Source organism: Salvelinus sp. IW2-2015, linkage group LG9, assembly GCF_002910315.2.
Source record: "Salvelinus sp. IW2-2015 linkage group LG9, ASM291031v2, whole genome shotgun sequence".
Lineage (NCBI taxonomy): Eukaryota > Metazoa > Chordata > Actinopteri > Salmoniformes > Salmonidae > Salvelinus > Salvelinus sp. IW2-2015.
The window spans coordinates 11,833,344-11,854,817 of record NC_036849.1 but is presented as its reverse complement, the minus strand read 5'-3'; the positions used below and the strand labels follow the sequence as shown (position 1 = coordinate 11,854,817).

General features: G+C 42.4%; 1 protein-coding gene across 2 annotated transcripts in view; it reads left to right on the top strand.

Moving 5' to 3' along the window:
* The first annotated feature begins 241 nt into the window (after nucleotides 1–241).
* Nucleotides 242–21,474, top strand: part of LOC111968573 (potassium channel subfamily K member 10) — a 45,102-nt gene continuing 23,869 nt past the window's right edge. Inside the window, exons 1-2 of one of the 2 annotated variants that reach the window (XM_023994239.1) lie at nucleotides 242–329; nucleotides 9,155–9,567. In XM_023994239.1, the coding sequence (XP_023850007.1) occupies nucleotide 329; nucleotides 9,155–9,567 (414 nt within the window). In that variant the 5' untranslated portion in view covers nucleotides 242–328. Of the gene's footprint in view, nucleotides 330–454; nucleotides 937–9,154; nucleotides 9,568–21,474 lie in introns of those variants that run through there. The other variant, XM_023994238.2, reaches the window with a different exon arrangement.

Sequence of the window (21,474 nt, the reverse complement as noted above, 5' to 3'; positions counted from 1 at the left end):
AATGCATTTCAAGCATCCCTATAAAATAAGTGCTGTTTATCTAGAAGCTCAAAATAACACAGCACAAGATTTAATGGCATCTTTTTAATTAAGGGGCACAGTGACAGTATTGCAGATTACTGGTCTCGAGGTAGGCTATTCATTTTGATACATTATGTATGATTTCTCCAACATCGGATGATGTAATGTTTTTTTTTGTTGTCTATGCTTGAATACATCATTTATGACTTTTACTCCCGCGCCATGTGCCTACACGCCGGTACCCAATCGTGATTGGAGATTTAATTGAAAAAAGGAGGATAGACGCTATCCCTCCCTGTCACAAAATAGTAAGTAAACCATTTAGACATTTGTTAATTAGCATGTATATAATGAGCCTACAGTATTAGTGGTAATATCATTAGTACTTTTAGAAAAGCGTCCATTGATGGAGAGATGGACTACTATCCAAGAAACGACGTTCTTCCTTTGTTGGGGTTACATCCACATCCTTGTGTGAAGTTCGTTGTTCTAAATGCGTTCGTTGTCCACTTCTGTTCGGAGCCTTCTTCAAGTGGACTGGCGTGTGAAATGTGTTGTAGCCCATAGGGTGGTCCTGAGTGGTGCGACAGACAGTACACATACATAAACCTCATTACGATCAACCGCTGGGGTGCACCCGCCCAAGCTGAGAAGGATAGGCTACATCTATGGCTTCAGACCCTGTCATTGATCCAGACACATTTTCGCCTTACTTTTCGGGTATATTTTATCATGCCATTCTAAGCAACACATATTTGTGACAAGGGCGCTGGCACATTTGTTTTATTTTTCTTCATTATCTCAAGCGCTATTGAGCAGATCTATGGTCTTTGTGTTTATTGAGAAGAACAATAGCTATGAAATTTCCACTGGAAAACCCTAGAAAACAAGTCAATTTGGACCCGGAACAACAAGGTTAGTAAATGTACATTTTACTCTAAAAGTGGATTTTGTGTAAAATGATAGCTTTGTGTAAGGATGTTCTATGTTGACTGAAGAACCTGGGTATACAGTTGTCTCAGCATCTTTACTGTGTGACTTGGACAAAATTAGTTACAATGTGAATATGTGCTATAGCTTTTCTTTCAAATTATTTATTTTGTGTTTATTTCATCTAAAATAGGAGCTTTAATGCCATTTTACAATCATGCAATGTGCTTTTTATGACGCCAGACGGTTGGGAGTGGATCTCTTTCTTCTCCATCCCTTACGTGCTCAGCTGTGTGGTAGGCTACAGTGTGCTCTTCGTTAGGGATAGATAGAGGCGGGGATAGGACAGCTGCTGGGGAGATGTCGTTCAGGCCAATTGGGAATTACTGGGCAGAGACAGAGCCTTTCTACTTACATTCCGCATGCTATTATCTGATTCAGTATTTTAATGTGGTCCTCCACTCTTAATCTCCATACTGAACCCACACAGACAGACTCCTTTCATGTGATGTTTCCCCATCTACAGCTGCTAGGCTGGATAAATCAATATTCTGGCCTCCCACTGTGCCACTTGCCTGGCTTCCCAGACTCCTCGTTCCAACCAAACGCTACGCCACGCCCACGGACGTTAGCTTCTTCTCCACAATGAGTCTGGATCATAGACTTATGATAGACATCGCATCATTGTATCTGTCCCAGTATGGCGTATGTGAGAGCATGGGCAGCGCCATTGAGGCCATCTCCATTTTGAAGTAGTACATTTTCTTCTTCTACTACTTCAATGACTTCGCAAAGAAACTGAAAGGGTGCACACTGCACCTGTATATTGTGTTGTTTGAACAGGTATAAAGCCAAGGTTGGTGATTTACTGCCACCTGCAGTTCTGGAATGTTTGCTCACCAGTGTAATTAATTGGCCGATCCAAAGACAGTACAGTATGAAGATAGGCATAAACTGCTTCTCCAATAGAACAGCCCAATCATGCTTGTAGGCGATGCCATGGCAACGCTGGCTAGCTAAGCTCATGCGCAGAAACACAAATCTGGTGTAACAGTCGTCTCGTGCTGAACTGCACATGTACAGGTCATCAAATCAAAGGGAATCCTTCAATATAAAGTTGGTTTTGACAAAAATGAAAACTTGTCTGTTTTTCACTTTCCCAAAGGTTGGAGTAATAACACATTCAACTACCAATATCCCAGAAAACCTAGACCCACTCCAATTTGGATACCGCCTCAACAGATCCACAGATGATTTAATCTCTAATGCACTCCACATTGCCCTTTCCCACCTGGACAAAAGGAACACCTACGTGAGAATGCTATTCATTGACTACAGCTGAGCGTTCAACACCATAGTGCCCTCAAAGCTCATCACTAAGCTAAGGACCCTGGGACTAAACACCTCCCTCTGCAACTGGATCCTGGACTTCCTGATGGGCCGCCCCCAGGTGGTAAGGGTAGGTAACATCTGCCACGCTGATTCTCAACACAGGGGCCCCTCAGAGGTGCGTGCTCAGTCCATTCCTGTACTCCCTGTTCACCCATGACTGCATGGCCACGCACAACTCCAACACCATCATTACGTTTGCCGACGACACAAAGGTGGTAGGCCTGATCACTGACAATGATGAGACAGCCTATAGGGAGGAGGTCAGAGACCTGGTAGTGTGGTGCCAGGATAACAACCTCTCCCTCAACGTGATAAAGACAAAGGAGATGATTGTGGACTACAGAAAAAGGAGGACAGAGCATGCCCCCATTCTCATCGATGGGGCTATAGTGGAGCAGGTTGAGAGCTTCAAGTTCCTTAGTGTTCACATCACCAACAAACTATCATGGTTCAAACACACCAAGACAGTCGTGAAGAGGGCATGACAACACATTTTCCCCCCCAGGAAACTGAAAATATTTGGCATGGGTCCTCAGATCCTCAAAAAGTTATATAGCTGCACCATCAAGAGCATCCTGACTGGTTGCATCACTGCCTGGTATGGCAACTGCTCTGCCTCAGACCACAAGGCACTACAGAGGGTAGTGCGTACGGCCCAGTACATCACTGGGGCCAAGCTTCCTGCCATCCAGGACCTTTATACCAGGCGGTGTCAGAGGAAGGCCCCAAAAATTGCCAAGGACTCCAGCCACCCTAGCCATAGACTGTTCTCTCTGCTACCGCACGGCAAGCGGTACCGTAGCACCAAGTCTAGGTCAAAAAGGCTTCTTAATTAACAGCTTCTATCCCCAAGCCATAAGACTCTTGAAAAGTTAATTAAATGGCTACCTGGACAATTTGGATTGTCCCACCCCCCATTTTTACGCTGCTGATACCTTCTGTTTATTATCCATGCATAATCACTTTACCTCTACCTTATTTGTTATATTTATTTTTTCTTAACTGCATTGTTGGTTAAGGGCGTGTATGTAATAATTTCACTGTAAGGTCTACACCTGTTGTATTCAGTACAGTTTTATTTTAAAGGGATACTTCAGGATTTTGGCAATGAGGCCTTTTATCTACTCCCCCAAAATCAGATGAACTCATTGATACCATTTTTATGTCTCCGTATCCAGTATTTAGGAAGTTAGAGGTAGATTTCGTGATCCAATGCTAACTAATGACTGGAAGTCTGTGGGTATCTGCTAGCATGCAATCAGATAGCGTAATAACTGGGAGTCTATGGGTAACGCAAATTAGCAATTGCGCTAGTGCAACTTCCTTCAAACAGCATGCAGACACATAAAAATGGTATCCACGAGTTCATCTAACTCTGGGTAGGTAGATAAAAGGCCTCATTGCCAAAATCCCGAAGTATCCCTTTAAGACATTGACTCGAACATAGGTTGAGCAACTGGATGCATCCGGTTTTCAGGGGAAATGGAAGGAGAACCTCTTACACGACTTCCACTTTTGGGCATTAATAAAGCTACACTCCGTCATAACTCCTCCTCCACATTTACTGGATTGGTTCGTCAAGATCAGAAGTAATTAAACTCAGGCGTTTCTTTTCCACCTGCTATGTTAGGTTACCAAACGAATGCCAACACATTCGGGCATGTCTGATTGGTCCAGAAACAGATGGGTTGGGCCAGAGCAAGAACACGTGGGTAAAGCGCTGGTTTGAAAATGTGTCATTGGCTTTGATTTTCTGATGGTTTAGAGACAATCCAATTGCTGATGACTTCGTTTTGTATAATGCCTCTCGTCACCACAAACGACTTCAATGATGGCGGTCTCAGACTAAAGTATGTAACGCATAGAGAATGAAAGAGGCCTCTAGTGGCCAAAAGGCCGATTTAGCATGGGCAACACCATTGAGGGCTTCCACCATTTCAATGTAGTTAACTGGGTGCAACTTCCAACTTTATTGGCTGATCCCTCTTAATGACCCCGTTGGAGTCATGTCCAACTGGGTCATCAGGAGGGATCAGCCAATCGTGAAGAAGAAAATCGACTACTTTAAAATGGAGTTTGCCTCAATGGAGCTGCCCCCTGTACTCACAGACGCCATAATGGGAACTATATAGGGATGCTCTACTATTGTTTGAGCTAACGACAGAGCAGCGGAATAATTGAGTTTGAGTCGTCAGGCTACTGTGCCACAACAGTATACAAAAAGTTTAGGTGTCAGATTTAACACTTGCAATTTGTGTGGCTCAGCATAAGATATTTCTGTTGTAAACATGGATAGGAGGTATGAAATGACCATATCATGAACACTCATCATCATCATCATAATGGCCTGTGGATGGCATCATCATATCCAGGATTTACCAACATGAGCACAAGAAGAAAAAAAAACATCTTTATCATCCATGCAGTTTAATATAGCTTTTCTTTGAAGATCCTCCAGTGCATCACATCACACTTATTTTTGTCCTGTCAGCTTTGTATTCCTCTGGTAACGTCTGGATGAGAGACAGAGAGAGGGGTTGAAGATGGGGATGAGGAATGTATTGGATAAAAGCGTTAGCCTACTCTCCTGCATAATCAAATCTTGTGAAACTATGGAACTCAACAGGAGGCGGGTTCAGTGCTTTGAATACTATTATATATTTTGTGAAAGCTGAACTTGGAGCATAATATTCATTTCAAAGCCACAGTAGGTTTCAAATCTAGATCGCCATTACAACCATGAGTTATGCTAATAATGATGGAACCATTTGTGATTGGAATTGAATGGATATTTTTAGACGGATGCAGATTTAGTGGTAGAGAAATAGCTCAACCCCTTTCATAAAGTACTCGTCCAAGTATGATAAACTAGAGGTCGACCGATTATGATTTTTCAACGCCGATACCGATACCGATTATTGGAGGACCAAAAAAACCCGATACCGATTAATCGGCCAATTTTATTTTATTTTTTTAATTTTTTTTAATGTATTTGTAATAATGACAATTACAACAATACTGAATGAACACTTATTTTAACTTAATATAATACATCAATAAAATCAATTTAGCCTCAAATAAATAATGAAACATGTTCAATTTGGTTTAAATAATGCAAAAACAAAGTGTTGGAGAAGAAAGTAAAAGTGCAATATGTGCCATGTAAAAAAGCTAACGTTTAAGMTCCTTGCTCAYAACATGAGAACATATGAAAGSTGGTGGTTCCTTTTAACATGAGTCTTCAATATTCCCAGGTAAGAAGTTTTAGGTTGTAGATATTATAGGAATTATAGGACTATTTCTCTCTGTACCATTTGTATTTCATATACCTTTGACTATTGGATGTTCTTATAGGCACTTTAGTATTGCCAGTGCAACAGTATAGCTTCCGTCCCTCTCCTCGCTCCTACCTGGGCTCGAACCAGGAACACATCGACAACAGCCACCCTCGAAGCAGCATTACCCATGCAGAGCAAGGGGAACAACTACTCCAAGTCTCAGAGCGAGTGAAGTTTGAAACGCTATTAGCGCGCACCCCGCTAACTAGCTAGCCATTTCACATCGGTTACACCAGCCTAATCTCGGGAGTTGATAGGCTTGAATTCATAAACAGCAGAGCTGCTGGCAAAACTCACGAAAGTGCTGTTTGAATGAATGCTTACGAGTCTGCTGGTGCCCACCATCGCTCAGTCAGACTGCTCTATCAAATCCTAGACTTAATTATAACATAACACACAGAAATACGAGCCTTAGGTCATTAATATGGTCGAATCCGGAAACTATCATCTCAAACAAAACGTTTATTCTTTCAGTGAAATACAGAACCGTTCCATATTTTATCTAACGGGTGGCATCCATCAGTCTAAATATTCCTGTTACATTGCACAACTTTCAATGTTATGTCATAATTACGTAAAACTCTGGCAAATTAGTTCGCAATGAGCCAGGCGGCCCAAACTGTTGCATATACCCTGACTCTGCGTGCAATGAACGCAAGAGAAGTGACACAATTTCACCTGGTTAATTTTGCCTGCTAACCTGGATTTCTTTTAGCTAAATATGCAGGTTTAAAAATATATACTTCTGTGTATTGATTTTAAGAAAGGTATTGATGTTTATGGTTAGGTACACATTAGAGCAACGACAGTCCTTTTTCGCAAATGCGCACTGCATCGATTATATGCAACGCAGGACACGCTAGATAAACTAGTAATATCATCAACCATGTGTTGTTATAACTAGTGATTATGATTGATTGTTTTTTATGATAAGTTTAATGCTAGCTAGCAACTTACCTTGGCTTCTTACTACATTCGCATAACAGGTGGGCTCCTCGTGAGGTAGGTGGTTAGAGCGTTGGACTAGTTAACCGTAAGGTTGCAAGATTGAATCCCTGAGCTGACAAGGTAAAAATCTGTCGTTCTGCCCCTGAACAAGGCAGTTAACCCACCGATCCTAGGCTGTCATTGAAAATAAGAATGTGTTCTGAACTGACTTGCCTAGTTAAATAAAGGTGTTAAAAATATATTTAAAAATCTGCAAAATCGGCTTCCAAAATTACCGATTTCCAATTGTTATGAAAACTTGAAATCGGCCCTAATTAATCGGCCATTCCGATTAATGGGTCGACCTCTATGATAAACCGTAGTGCCCATTTATTCCATTCCACTCATTTATCACAAACGATGCAAACCAATTCATGGTTTTGTCAGAGTCAAGACACTTGAATGGGTGGGCTGTAGAGTTGGATGTTCGATAATGTCCATCAGCAGGCCCCTCGCTGTAGCTTGCAGGTCTGAAAATATTACACAAAATGTCTTCTTCTAAAAATAATCCCACACAACCCTAAGAAGTTCATTGTGAATTCCTTAATTGTGAAGTTACTCTTTTTGGGCCTGTCTCCCGAACTCCAAGTCTTGGACTAAAAAGCAAGCTCAATGGGGAATCTTCATCGAAAGTAGTTTTAAGTCCAGGACCACGCTTCATCTGTGTCTGGCAAACTGCCCTTAATGTCCTAAAAATAGCTTAAATGTTTTCCTAGGCACCGGTAATGTGGTAACTCAATGTGGCCATGTTGGTGTTGATGTTGGTGAATCTCCGGCTGTGTGTTCCCATCCTGATGACAGTTTGTTTTGATCAATTTAAGCTGTGATCCATGTCAAAGGATGAACTAACATGATTTTGATCCCTGTAAGTGAGTGAACTTCCTTGAGTCTTCATGACGGGTTGTGTTGGTGTTCATACTGAAGGATGCTAGACAGTTGTTCCAGGAACATAGTATGTGGTAGTGTAGTTGTCACGCCCTGACCATAGTTTGCTTTGTATGTTTCTATGTTTTGTTTGGTCAGGGTGTGATCTGAGTGGGCATTCTATGTTGTATGTCTAGTTTGTCTATTTCTATGTGTTTGGCCTGATATGGTTCTCAATCAGAGGCAGGTGTTAGTCGTTGTCTCTGATTGGGAACCATATTTAGGTAGTCTGTTTTGTCATTGTGGGTTGTGGGTGATTGTTCCTGTTCCTGTGTTTGTGTTCACCTTACGGGACTGTTTCGTCGTCGTTTGTTTGTTGGTTTATTGTTTTGGTTCTTGTTCAATTAAAATGAATACTCACCACGCTGCATCTTGGTCCTCCTCTCTTTCGCCCGACGAAGATCGTTACAGTAGTAAATGTATAATACAGTAAAATACACAAAGTCTACAGTTTAAATAGAAAAATACAATTCTTCACAAACTACACATATTCTCCCAGATATGTATTAAATGAATACATTACATATAGTATGCAAAGTATGACATATCCTGCAAACAAGGCTTCTTGTTGCAATTACACAAACATATCTTTAGTACAATAAGAGATTTGCTTCTAGAATACTGACAGGGGCTTTTTAGATTGTGTCACTTTAAAAATAAATAAAAAATGGGCTAGCACGTTACATAGCCATATAGCCAGTCAATCTCTCAAATTAAACAAAGCACCTCCCTATGAACAATGAGCTCTTTTTAAAAACAGACTGTTAGGTATTGCATCATGGTGAAACCCAGCCAGGCCCCTCCCACCCCCCCTGGGGCTCAGTCAGAACAATCTCCCATAGGAGGAGATCTAAATATGGATACCTCCTTGACACAATCCCCCACCTTGGGTGACCCCACCCCCTCCCCATTCACATGCATTTATTGCACACCCCATTCGCAAAGCAATGACCCAGTGGCAGTTATCCCCCTCTCTTACGGGCCACGCTTGTCTATTAGAGAGATTGAATCCTGCTTTCGTAGAGGAAGGCGTATAAATGTTTTAAGTACACTCCCGTCAATGTTCTTAGTGTCTCTGTGTCAACAACAACTTGTCCTTCCCTTGATATCAAAACACCCACCGCATAATGCCATTTAGATACGGCTGTGGAAATTAGAATCGAGGGTTGAATACAAAACAATTCTCACTGTGGTAACATTTATTACATATCGCAATGGCCTGCTGGGATCTCAGAGAGAGAGATGAAATGCTATTCTACCCTAGGGTGGAATGGGGCATCAGTCCAGGGCTGCAGGCTGAGTACTACACTAATGGCTTCTATCATTAGTCTGCTCCGATAGATGAATACAGTTATCCCATCTGCCTCTCCGTTAATGTCTAGAACTGCAGAGGACAATGCACCATACTTGAACTTTGACTGTTTTTGAGTATTATTCAGGGCATGTAAGGTCAATGACACCATTGTCAAAATGCCCTGTAATAACAAACTAAAAAGCTAAATTCCTAGAGGTTAATTAAAACAATAGTTTGCTAACACTTTAACTCTCTCTCCTCCTGTTAGTGGCAGTCCAAACCAACTTGGTCCCTCCCAAGAAGGTCCAGTCAGGGATGGTCCAATCCAGCCCTGTCCAGGCCAGTGTGGCGGCCATGCAGAACCCGATGGGCTGTGATCCCAAGGGGGCCAACGGCCACTGCCCCTTACCCCGGCTCTCCGTCTCCTCCCGTTCCGCCAGCGTGGTGGCCAGCATGGACACCACCGGTGACCTCTTGGCCCTCCACTCTGTGATGAAGTGGAAGACGGTGGTGGTGGTGTTTGTGGTGGTGGTGGCCTACTTGGTGGGTGGCGGCTTGGCCTTCCGGGCCCTGGAGCAGCCTTTCGAGAGCAACCAGAAGGACAGCATCACCCTGGAGAAAGCTTTGTTCCTGCAGAGGCACCGCTGTGTAATGCCTGCTGAACTGGAGGCACTCATCAAGGTGAGTGGTGGTGGTGGTGGTGATGGTTCACTACATGTGGACACCTTGTCAAACATCTCATTCCAAAATCATGGGCATAAATATGGAGTTGGTCCCCCCTTTGCTGCTATAACAGCCTCCACTCTTCTAGGAAGGCTTTCCACTAGATGTTGGTACATTGCTGCGGGGACTTACATACATTCAGCCACAAGAGCATTATTGAGGTTGGGCACTGATGTTGGGCGATTAGGCCTGGCTTGCAGTCTGCGTTCCAATTCATCCCAAAGGTGTTTGATGGAGTTGAGGTCAGGGCTCTGTGCAGGCCAGTCAAGGTCTTCCCCACCGATCTCGACAAACCATTTCTGTATGGACCTCGCTTTGTGCACGGGGGCATTGCCATGCTGAAACAGGAAAGGGCCTTCCCCAAACTGTTGCCACAAAGTTGGAAGCACAGAATCGTCTAGAATGTTATTGTATGCTGTAGGGTTAAGATTTCCTTTCACTGAAACAAAGGGGCCTAACCCGAACCATGAAAAACAGCCCCAGACATTATTCCTCCTCCACCAAACTTTACACTTTTACATTTGTCCGTCGGGCTGCTAGATGGTGACGTGTGATTCATCACTCCAGAGAACGCATTTCCACTGCTCCAGAGTCCAATGGCGGCGAGCTTTACACCACTCCAGCCAACGCTTGGCATTGCGCATGATGATCTTAGGCTTGCGTGCGGCTGCTCGTCCATGGAAACCCATTTCATGAAGCTACCGGCGAACAGTTATTGTGCGGATGTTGCTTCCAGAGGCAGTTTGGAACTCTAGTGAGTGTTGCAACCAAGGACAGACAATTTTTACGCCCTACGTGCTTCAGCACTCGGCAGTCCCGTTCTGTGAGCTTTTGTGGCCTAATTCTTCGTGGTTGAGCCGTTGTTGCTCCTAGACGTCTCCACTATAACAGCACTTTCATTTGACCGGGGCAGCTCTAGCAGGGAAGACATTTGACAAAGACTTGTTGGAAAGGTGGCATCCTATGACAGTGCCACGTTGAAAGTCCCTGAGCTCCTCAGTATGGGCCATTCTTCTGACAATGTCTGTCTATGGAGATTGCATGGCCGTGAGCTTGATTTTATACACCTGTCAGCAATGAGTGCAGTTGAAATAGCCAAATCCACATACTTTTGGCCATGTAGTGTATGTGCGTGTGTGGCTGACCTTTATAAGGGATCATTGGGACATTGAATAGTGATGGTTATGGTGAATTAATAATGTATGTGATCTGGCAGATAATGGGATCTGTTTATGATAGATGATCATGGGATCCTCATAGAATTCTTAGGGTCAACATGTGCTTACAATAAGTATTGGTCTGTTCATATGAACACTAATCTTTTCAAATGATATTCTATGTTCTGGAGCAATTATGTTATAGTGAATGGACTTCGGTATTGTCATAAAGTTCTGGGTATGCCGCTTTAGTGCAAAGGTACATATATGTATGATGAGTTACGTAGATGCCCAGCTAGAGAAATGTAAAATAGGGTTGTTTGTATCCATATTACATTTGCAATCCTGCTTTAGTAGCTCATTATAATTCCTCCAGCTGTGTCCATGAGTCATGAGATATGAGTTAGGAACTAGCTAGCTAGTCAGGGTTGTTATCGGTAGCTAGCTTAGCCAGCTAACTTTCTTAGCTAACTAGCTTGGAAATGAAACAACTCCCTGATGAACAATAACGTTTGACACCTAGCTAGCTAACATTAGCTAGCAACAACTCTTACCCCTAAACTCCTGCTTGCTTCACACAAAGTAACTAGCTAGCTTGATAACATATGTTTATTAATATCTGGTACTTCATTCAGCTGACTAACATTAGCTAGCTAGTAAATAATTGAAAGAACAGCAAACATTTTATGTTCTGACACTACACTAACGTTAGACCTACTGTGTAAATTGTTCCCTTACCTCGGTTCTTTTGAAGTCCTTCATAGTTAACTTCTTATGGCTGCAGGGGCAGTATTGAGTAGCTTGGATGAAAGGTGCACAGAGGTGCCCAGAGTAAACGGCCTGCTCCTCAGTCATAGTTGCTAATATATGCATATTATTATTAGTATTGGATAGAAAACACTCTGAAGATTCTAAAACTGTTTGTTTGAATTATGTCTGTGAGTATAACAGAACTCATATGGCAGGCAAGAACCTGAGAAGTTCCACTTCCTGTTTGGATTTTTTCTGAGGCTGCTAGATTTTCAACCAAGCTCCCATTGAAATTACAGCGAGATATGGATGAGTTTTCACTTCCTACGGCTTCCACTAGATGTCAACAGTCAATAGAACTTTGTCTGATGACTCTAATGTAAAGGGGGGCCGAAGGAGACAGGAATGATTCACCACTGCCATGAGGTGACCACGCATTGAACACACGCGTTCACGTGAGGGGCAGCTCCGTTCCATCGCTCAACTGAAGTCAATGTAATTCTCCGGTTGGAACGTTATTCAAGATGTATGTTAACAACATTCTAAAGATTGATTCAGTACATCGTTTGACATGTTTCTACTGACTGTTACGGAACTTTTGGACATTTCGTCACGTTATYGTGGACGCGCTTTGTGACTTTGGAATTGTTTACCAAARMCGCTAACCAAAGTAGRTAATTGGACATAAKTAACYGACATTATCGAACAAATCAAGCATTTATTGTGGACCTGGGATTCCTAGGACTGCATTCTGATGAAGTTCATCAAAGGTAAGGAAACATTTATCATGTATTTTCTGGTTTCTGTTGACRCCAACATGGCGGCTAATTTGGCTATTGTTCTGAGCTCCGTCTCAGATTATTGCATGATTTGCTTTTTCCGTAATAAAAAAAAATTAATCTGACACAGCAGTTGCATTAAGGAGAGGTATATCTATAATTCCATGTGTATAACTTGTATTATCATCTACATTTATGAGTATTTCTGTTGAAACGATGTGGCTATGCAAAATCACTTGATGTTTTTGGCGCCAATGTAAACTCAGATTTTTTTTATATAAATATGAACTTTATCAAACAAAATATGCATGTATTATGTAACATGAAGTCCTATGAGTGTCATCTGATGAAGATCATCAAAGGTTAGTGATGAATTTTATCTCTATTTCTGCTTTTTGTGACTGCTATCTTTCGCTGGAAAAATGGCTGTGCTTATTGTGGTTTGGTGGTGACCTAACATAATCGTTTGTAGTGCTTTCGCTGAAAATAATATTTGAAATCGGACACTTTGGTGGGATTAACAACAAGATTACCTTTAAAATGATATAAGACACATCTTTGTTTGAGGAATTTTAATTATGAGATTTCTGTTATTTATTTGGCGCCCTGCACTTTCACTGGCTGTTGTCATATCGATCCCGTTAGCGGGATTGCAGCCATAAGAAGTTAACAAAGTTAAGTCTTGTTGAAATCACAGCTAATATTGCGGAGAGGCTTGACATATTTTTTTGAAAGACTGTGCTAAAAGAATGTTAAGACAGTGAGTGGATCTCTCTAGCTAACTGACACTAAAATTAAAATATTCCCGCCCCAACGTGAGTGGTACTAGCCAGTTGGTCGGGTGTGTACCTGTCTCTTATACACATCTAGATGTGTATAAGAGACAGAAATTAAAATATTCCCGCCCCAACGTGAGTGGTACTAGCCAGTTGGTCGGGTGTGTACTGACACGACGCCATGACGTCTCCTCTTTCCAAGAGTTATCACTAGTTACCACAGCCACAAATGGCTAAACCCTGCCTTTTTCTACAAGTTTTCTTAAAATATGACTTTAAACAACCTTAATCACACGGCTAACCTTATGTCTAAATCTAACCTTAAATTAAGACTAAAAAGCAGAACATGTTCATGAATTTTTACAATATAGCTAATTTTGACTTTGTGGCTGTGGTAACTAGTGACAACCCTTTGCAAGTGCGAGTGTCATGCAGTTTACACACCCGAAAATGTCATTACGTTAATGCCCAATAATGAGTATATGATCCCAGAAATCCTGCACACAAATTTGATAAATTACCGCTCACGTCAAATTTCACTGAATGTGTACACGTAATAAAATACCCGTAAACACTTATTTTCATGCAGTGCATGGGAACACACCCTGCTGACTACCCCCTGGTCGGCTGGGTGTTCTGTCACGAACCGGCTCGTAGCCCTTAACAAAAAGGGAGACAACGCAGAGATCAAGGAATTACAAAAATATATTTTATACCTATATACAATTTATGATGATGTGTGTAGTCAGTAATGTAAGTGAATGGTTGTGTGTATAGATGATGATAATGAGGGGTGCTTAGAGGTGCCAAAACAAACAAGCCACAAAATACCACATCCAAAAATGTATTGTGACTGCGTGGAGAGAACCTTCTTAATGAATAGGGGAAAGGTATTTATCCCCCGGGACACACCCGAGCCCAGTTGTGTCCCGTTTAGCTGACGACCCGGCCGGCGCTGCCCACCGACATCCTGTTAAGGAAAACAAGAGCACAGAGAAAGAATTCGGCAGACTGAGTGCATCCACCCGCAAGTTGAATGACAAATCCAGCGAGCAGCAGCCAGCACCGGAGTTGAGGTAAGCAACCTCTTTGCATCCCCAAAAGCCTGTTGACAGAGGAGACCAGACGTAAACCACCTTATCTTTCAGCAAATCTGTCATCAGAGTGATTACGGTAGAGAAATTCCTACAGAAACTACAGTAATAACCAATCATTCCCAAGAAACCCATCAGTTCCTTTTTAGTAGTTGGTGGTGGGAAAGCATCAATAGCTACCACTTTAGCCCGAACAGGATGCACTTCACCCTGCCCAACCACCTTACCAAGGTACGTAACAGTCGCCTGAGCAAACGAACATTTATCCAGATTGATAGTGAGGCAACCCACAGCCAGGTGGTCGAACAAGGCTTGAATAAGGGACAGATGCTCCTCCCAGGTATCTGCATAAACCACTACATCATCCAGGTAAACAGCGCACCCGACCAAACCGAAGACAACCCTGTTCACAAGGCGCTGAAAAGTGTCAGGCTCATTACGCAGGCCGAAACTCATAACCAAATAAAAGTATAGACCGGAGGGTGTAATAAAGGCAGAGATTTCACATGCCCTACTAGTCAGTGTCACCTGGTAATAGCCCTTTAACAAGTCAAACTTGCTCACAAACTTAGGTGCTCCGACCTGATCAATGCAGTCCTCCAGCCGAGGAAGAGGAAATTAATCTGGTTTAGTGATACGGTTTACCTTACGATAGTCCGTACAAAATCTGTTTGTCCCATCCAGTTTACTGACCAAGATACAGGGAGAAGCCCAGCTGAAGAAAGAAGACTCTGCAATATCAATCTCAGCATCCAGACAATGCCGTTTCTCTCAAGAAACTACAGAACCGCTGACGGATGGGGTCAGCATCCCCAATGTCAATATCGTGTTCTATTAAGTTTGTACGTGTAGGTGTATCAGAAAACAACTGGAAAACTCAATCAGACCGATCAACTCGTCACGCCTATCAGCAGGTAGATGAGCGAGAAGGCTATCCGAAACATCCAGTGACTGAATTTTTCAATCTACCCTGCAGTACGCAATCGTCAGGACCAGGGACATCCTCCTCACCATGCACGGATCTAGCATGACAAAAAGAGGAACCCAGCAATGCAACAGTACCGGCCAAAATAACAGGTTTTACCATCCTCTGCGGACTCCCAGTTCAGCCCCAGAGGAATGTGCATAATAGGGTTTTAGCAGATTTACAGTTGGCACAGTTGGTGCGCAGTTAGCAGATGGCACAGTTGGTGCGCTTTCCTCCATTCCGGAGTGGCAACTAGAAGGTTTTGCTCAGTGCACTGGTGCACAACCGTATATGGACCTTGAAACATGGCTTGAAAAGGAGAACCAACAATTGGCAGCAGAGCAAGAACCTGGTCACCTGGACTAAAGTGACGAGGCTCAGCTCGCTGATCAAATACGCCTTTCATCCTCCCCTGTAAAGATGATAGCTTCTCTTTAGCCATCTCACCAGCGGTGTACAGGTGTCGCCAGAAATCACACACAAGATAACAAGGACTGAGGTGGCTCAGGAGACTTCCAGTCATCCTGGAGCACCGCTAGAAGCCCACGCACACTATGTCCGAACACTAGGTAATTTGGACTGAAACCTGTGCTCTTCTGTGAAACCTCCCTGGCGGCTAACAGTAACCAAGGCAACCCCTCCTCCATCTCCGTACAATAAGCTCTCAACAAAGACTTAAGTGTTTGATGGAAACATTCCATCGGTCCTTGACTCTGCGCCAAATTGTGTTTAATATGGAGTTGTAGGAGAACCCTTACCAAACAGATGAGAGGTGAAATTAGAACCTTGGTCACTGTGAATAACCTTAGGGATTCCAAACAGCGAAACTGAGTCAAAGCTTTTAGCACAGACTTAGTCGTGATAGACCAGAGAGGATAGGCAGCAGGAAACCTAGTGGTCTGACACACTGACACAGTGAACAAGTAACTACTACCATTCTTAGAGTGAGGTAGAGGGCCAACACAGTCAATAATCAGATACTCAAAAGGCTGGCTGAGTACAGGAATAGGAAACAGCAGTACCTGCTTGATTAGGTTTACACGTTAATTGACTGGTGTTACAGGTTGAAGGCAGAAACATCCCTCTTTAACCTAGGCCAAAAGCATGTCTCAGTATGCAACTGTAGGTTTTCCTCACACCCAGATGTACAACAACATCGTCGTGGGAAGTTAATGCCAACTCAGGAAGCTTAACTGGAACAACAACCAGACTAATAACCTCCCCCACAAAACTACTATGAGGCACCCACATTCTCATCAGAACATTGTCCTGGAGAAAATAGCCATGCGACATCTCCCAACTGTTCCACAGCCACAGTTTGGTAATGAACTCTTCTCATGTAGTCAGCCCGTTGCTCCTTGTTTAGATCAGAGCGGGGCACAGATAACGGAATAACAGAGAAAGTAGTGACAGATTTCTTTGTAACGTCATCATTAGCCGGCGCAGTGACCAGGTTGCCACGGCTCATGGAACCTGTCGTTCTCTGCGTGTGCGAACACTTATAAGACTATGCAGTGAATACCAACCAAAGCACATCCCAATTAACATTCCCCATTAATAAAATACTATCCACCAAAATATCCAGGAACAAACCTTATAACAGGGAAAGTAGTGACAGATTTCTTTGTAACGTCATCATTAGCCGGCGCAGTGACCAGGTTGCCACGGCTCACGGAACCCGTCACGCACACGCAGAGAACACCTCTGCGTGGCTTAGTGGAAACCATCAGAGATGAAGACACAACAGGCCACACACGCTCACTAGCCAAGTTATTCCCAAGGATAACGTCGATTCCCTCAACAGGCAATGAAGGACGCACCCCTACAACAACCTCACCTTTCACCAGTTAAGAATCCAACATCAGTTTATGCAAGGGAATTGACAGCGTGTTCAAACCGATTTCCCCCTAATTTAAACACTATTCCCCAAATCAGTCTCAGCAGATTGTACTAACCTCCTCGGACCAATATCCCAACAGCAAGTAGAGCAAGAGTTTCCAGCCTGGGCAGGGGCCTGGAAACTAACCAATGTTACTCTCTCCAATGCAGCACACAACCAACTAGCCACCGCAGTGGCACATTTATCAAACAAACAAAGGCAACCAACACAACCAACACTAAAAAATTAAATAAAAAAAATATTCAAACAAAGCACATTTCCTCCCAAACAAAATACTCATACCAATTAGCTCAACACTAGTATTAGGCCTACTGGCATACTTTTCCATGCAACACACCATTTGATGACGTCACCGGACAACCAAAAAGCACTGATGCGTCTAAGGTACTATACCGAACACTTATAAGACTATGCATGCAGTGAATACCAACCAAAGCACATCCCAATTAGCATTCTCCATTAATAAAATACTATCCACCAAAATATCTAGGAACAAACCTTATAATCCTGGATTAGCCCCCACTTGTCACAAACCGGCTTGTAGCCTGTAACAAAAAGTAAGACAACGCAGAGATCAAGGAATAACAAAAACATATTTATTAACTATATACAGTTAACAATGGTGTATGTAGTCAGTAATGTAAGTGAGTGGTTGCGTGCATAGATGGTGGTAATGAGGGGTGTTGAGATGTGCTGAGACAAACAAGCCACAAAATGCCACAGCTAAAAAATACAGTGTGACTGCATCGAGAGAGTCTCCTCCATGAATGGGGGGTGTCCCATTTAGCTGACGACCCTCCCGGCTCCGCCCACTGACATCCTATTAAGGAAAACAAGAGCAAAGAGAAATAATTCGGCAGACAGAGTGGAAGGGTTGTCACAGTTCTAATTGATAAGGAAATGTAATGTGCAGACTGACAGGTCAGATCCATAGAGATCCTATTGAATTAATATTTTTCTATTATAATTCCTAATTCTATGGTCAAGCCATCCTTCCTACAGTAAGCACAATTAAGACCCCCAAGGCCTGAGTCAGTACACTCTTAAAAATAAAGATGTTATCAAGAACCTAAAAGGGTTATTCGGCTGTCCCTATATAGGAGAACCCATTGGAGAACCCTTTTTGGTTCCAGGTAAAAAATGAGAAGACCTTTTCACAGAGGGTTCAACATGGAACCGAAAAGGGTTCTACAGGAAACCAAAAAGGGTTCTCCTCTGTGGAAAGTCGAAGAACCCTTTTCTTTTTGATTTTTTTTTTTGAAGTCTAAGAGTGTAACCATGATATTAGCCAGTATAATGCACAATGACACATCATGTATATTCACTTCAGGCATCATGTTAAGTGACACAATCGACCAGCAGTCGTCTGTTACAAAACTGTCAGCAGAGAAACAATAAGGACTTGGGGGAATAACTGGATAGGTGATCGTCTGGGTAAGAAATTCAGCCTTACCTAAAAAGTTGTAACAGCCGGACCTCTAGAAAATCTCCTTTTATGCCTGATATTGTGAATAATTAAGGCTGTGTATTGATTTGTTGCTATTTAACGGCGCCCACACGTCGCTGAATCAGGAAAACAAGCTGGTGGTCACTGGTCATAGAGTTCATATTTCTTTAAATATAACAACAAGCTGTAGAAAGAGAGAGTTGTTTATGCACCAGACATCAGTTAATTGTGTAAAACATTCATCTGTGTCTTCAAGCCATTTAGTTTGGCTAGGTAGGAATGTAGTCTCAGTATATTCACCTAATATGAAAGATGTACTGTAACTGATACCTACCAATTGAACCGAAATTCTGAATGTAGTGTTGCTGGCTATACAGTGCCTTTGGAAAGTATTCAGACCCCTTGACTTTTTCCACATTTTGTTACGTTACAGCCTTATTCTAAAATTGATTAAATACATTGTTTTCCTCATCAATCTGCACACAATACCCCATAATGACAAAGCAAAAACAGGTTTTCAGAAATACCTTATTTACATAAGTATTCAGACCCTTTGCTATGAGACTTGAAGTTCAGCTCAGGTGCATCCTGTTTCCATCGATCATCCTTGATTGGAGTCCACCTGTGGTAAATTCAATTGATTGGACATGATTTGGAAAGGCATGCACCTGTCTGTATAAGGTCCCACAGTTGATAGTGCATGTCAGAGCAAAAACCAAACCATGAGGTCGAAGGAATTGTCCGTAGAGCTCCGAGACAGATCTGGGGAAGGGTACCAAACATTTTCTGGAGCATTGAATGTCCCCAAGACCACAGTGGCCTCCATCATTCTTAAATGGAAGAAGTTTGGAACTACCAAGACTCTTCCTAGAGCTTGCTGCCCGGCCAAACTGAGCAATCGGGGGAGAAGGGCCTTGGTCAGGGAGGTGACCAAGAACCCGATGGTCACTCTGACAGAGCTCAGAGTTCCTCTGTGGAGATGGGAGTACCTTCCAGAAGGACCCCCATCGCTGCAGGACTCTACCAATCAGGCCGTTATGGTAGAGTAAAACTAGGCCTTCAAAGTAAGGCCTTATAGCTTTTTTGTTTTACCTGGTTCCTGATCTTGAGCTAGGCTACTCATGATGATGGACCTGTATTGCTTGTTTGTTTTCTGCTTTTGGGATTGAGATTGTTATGAAAAGTTCCATAGAAATGTTCTAAATTATTATTGTAATGTCATAAAGTTATATATTTTTGTAATGATAATATTCACCTAGGTACTCAATTTGGTGAAGTCACAGGCCTTTAAAATGAAAGAATGTCTCTGTCACTAACAAATACAGTCATGGGTGGTAACTCTACAATGCACTCAAAGAAAAGGCACCATGGGAAATATGCAAATGAGGCTTACCCCATATAGTGTTCAAACAAACCATTTACTGTAAGTGTTTTTCCATAACACTAATGGGAGTTAACTCTAGATTAGTGCTCTCCAACCCTGTTCCTTTCACTTCCAACTGATGAAACTGATAGTAGGTTTTCACTCCAACCCTAATCTAGTGCACATGATTCTAATAATTAGCTGGTTGATAAATGTTGAATCAGGTTAGTTACAACTGGTGTTGTTGCAAAAACCTACAGGATGGGAGCTCTCTAGGAACAGGGTTGGAGAGCCCTGCTCAAGATTAATGCTAGTGTTGAGTAGAAATAACACTGGGAATGTTAATTACCCCATAGTGTTAAATTTGAGCAACATTGGCAAGTGTAATACAGTGCTATTTTTGTGTTATCAGAGTACTTTTTACATGCCATAGAGTGGGACCATATGTTATCTGAGGTAACTCTTTATTAAGTATTGATTTAACGCTGCACAATTTGCTGTGTAGGCTCATGAACCTTTCAAAACCTACCAGTAAACCATTACAGTGCTCTCATGATGTCTGTACTGTAAAATCACACCTAAAAATAGGCCTACTGAAGCCAAAAATGAATCCCTACATCTGACAAGCAAAGAACCGGGAATAGAAAATTGTTTGAGATCTACTGCTGCAGTTGACTGAGCTAAATGGTGAAGTATGAAGGAGTCAGATAATGGAAAGAGCTGACTGGAGATCCGTGCTGTTGTAGTGGTTGTTGATTCAGCTGGCAGTACACTCGTAGAAAAAAGAGTTCCAAAAGGGTTATTCGGCTGTCCTCATAGGATAACCCTTTTTGGTTCCGGATAGAACCCTTTTTGGTTTCCGGTAGAACCCTTTTGGGTTCCATGTAGAACCCTCTGTGGAAAGTTATTTTTATATGGAACCCAAAAGGGTTCTACCTGGAACCAAAAAGGGTTCTCCTATGGGGACAGCTGAAGAACCCTTTAAGGTTCTAGATAGTGCCTTTTTGGATCATACAGCTGTAACACAGAAAATGTAACAGAAACATAATGGGGATATCGTATGTCAGATCATGTCAGGTTATTCGTCTTAGACAGCTCTTTTTCACTTCCAACTGATGAAACTGCAAATGTCACACTGTTTTAGTGAGTGTCTGCTGAGATCTTTGTTATTATCCTGGAAACAGATGGCCGTTACAGTAATTTGAGACAGAGTCAAGGGTCTATGTGTGTTGACCCTACCATCAAAACAAGCTATGGCTGCATGTTTATGTGAATCCAGCCAAACCCCAACATAGTTGAAGTCGGAAGTTTACATACACTTAGGTTGGATTCATTAAAACTCGTTTTCCACCACTCCACAAATTTCTTGTTAACAAACTATAGTTTTGACAAGTCGGTTAGGTCATCTACTTTGTGCATGACACAGGTAGTTTTTCCAACAATTGTTATTTCACTTATCACAATTCCACTGTATCACAATTCCAGTGGGTCAGAAGTTTACATACACTAAGTTGACTGTGCCTTTAAACAGCTTGGAAAATTCCAGAAAATGTCATGGCTTTAGAAGCATCTGATAGGCTAATTTACATAATTTGAGTCAATTGAAGGTGTACCTGTGGATGTATTTCAAGG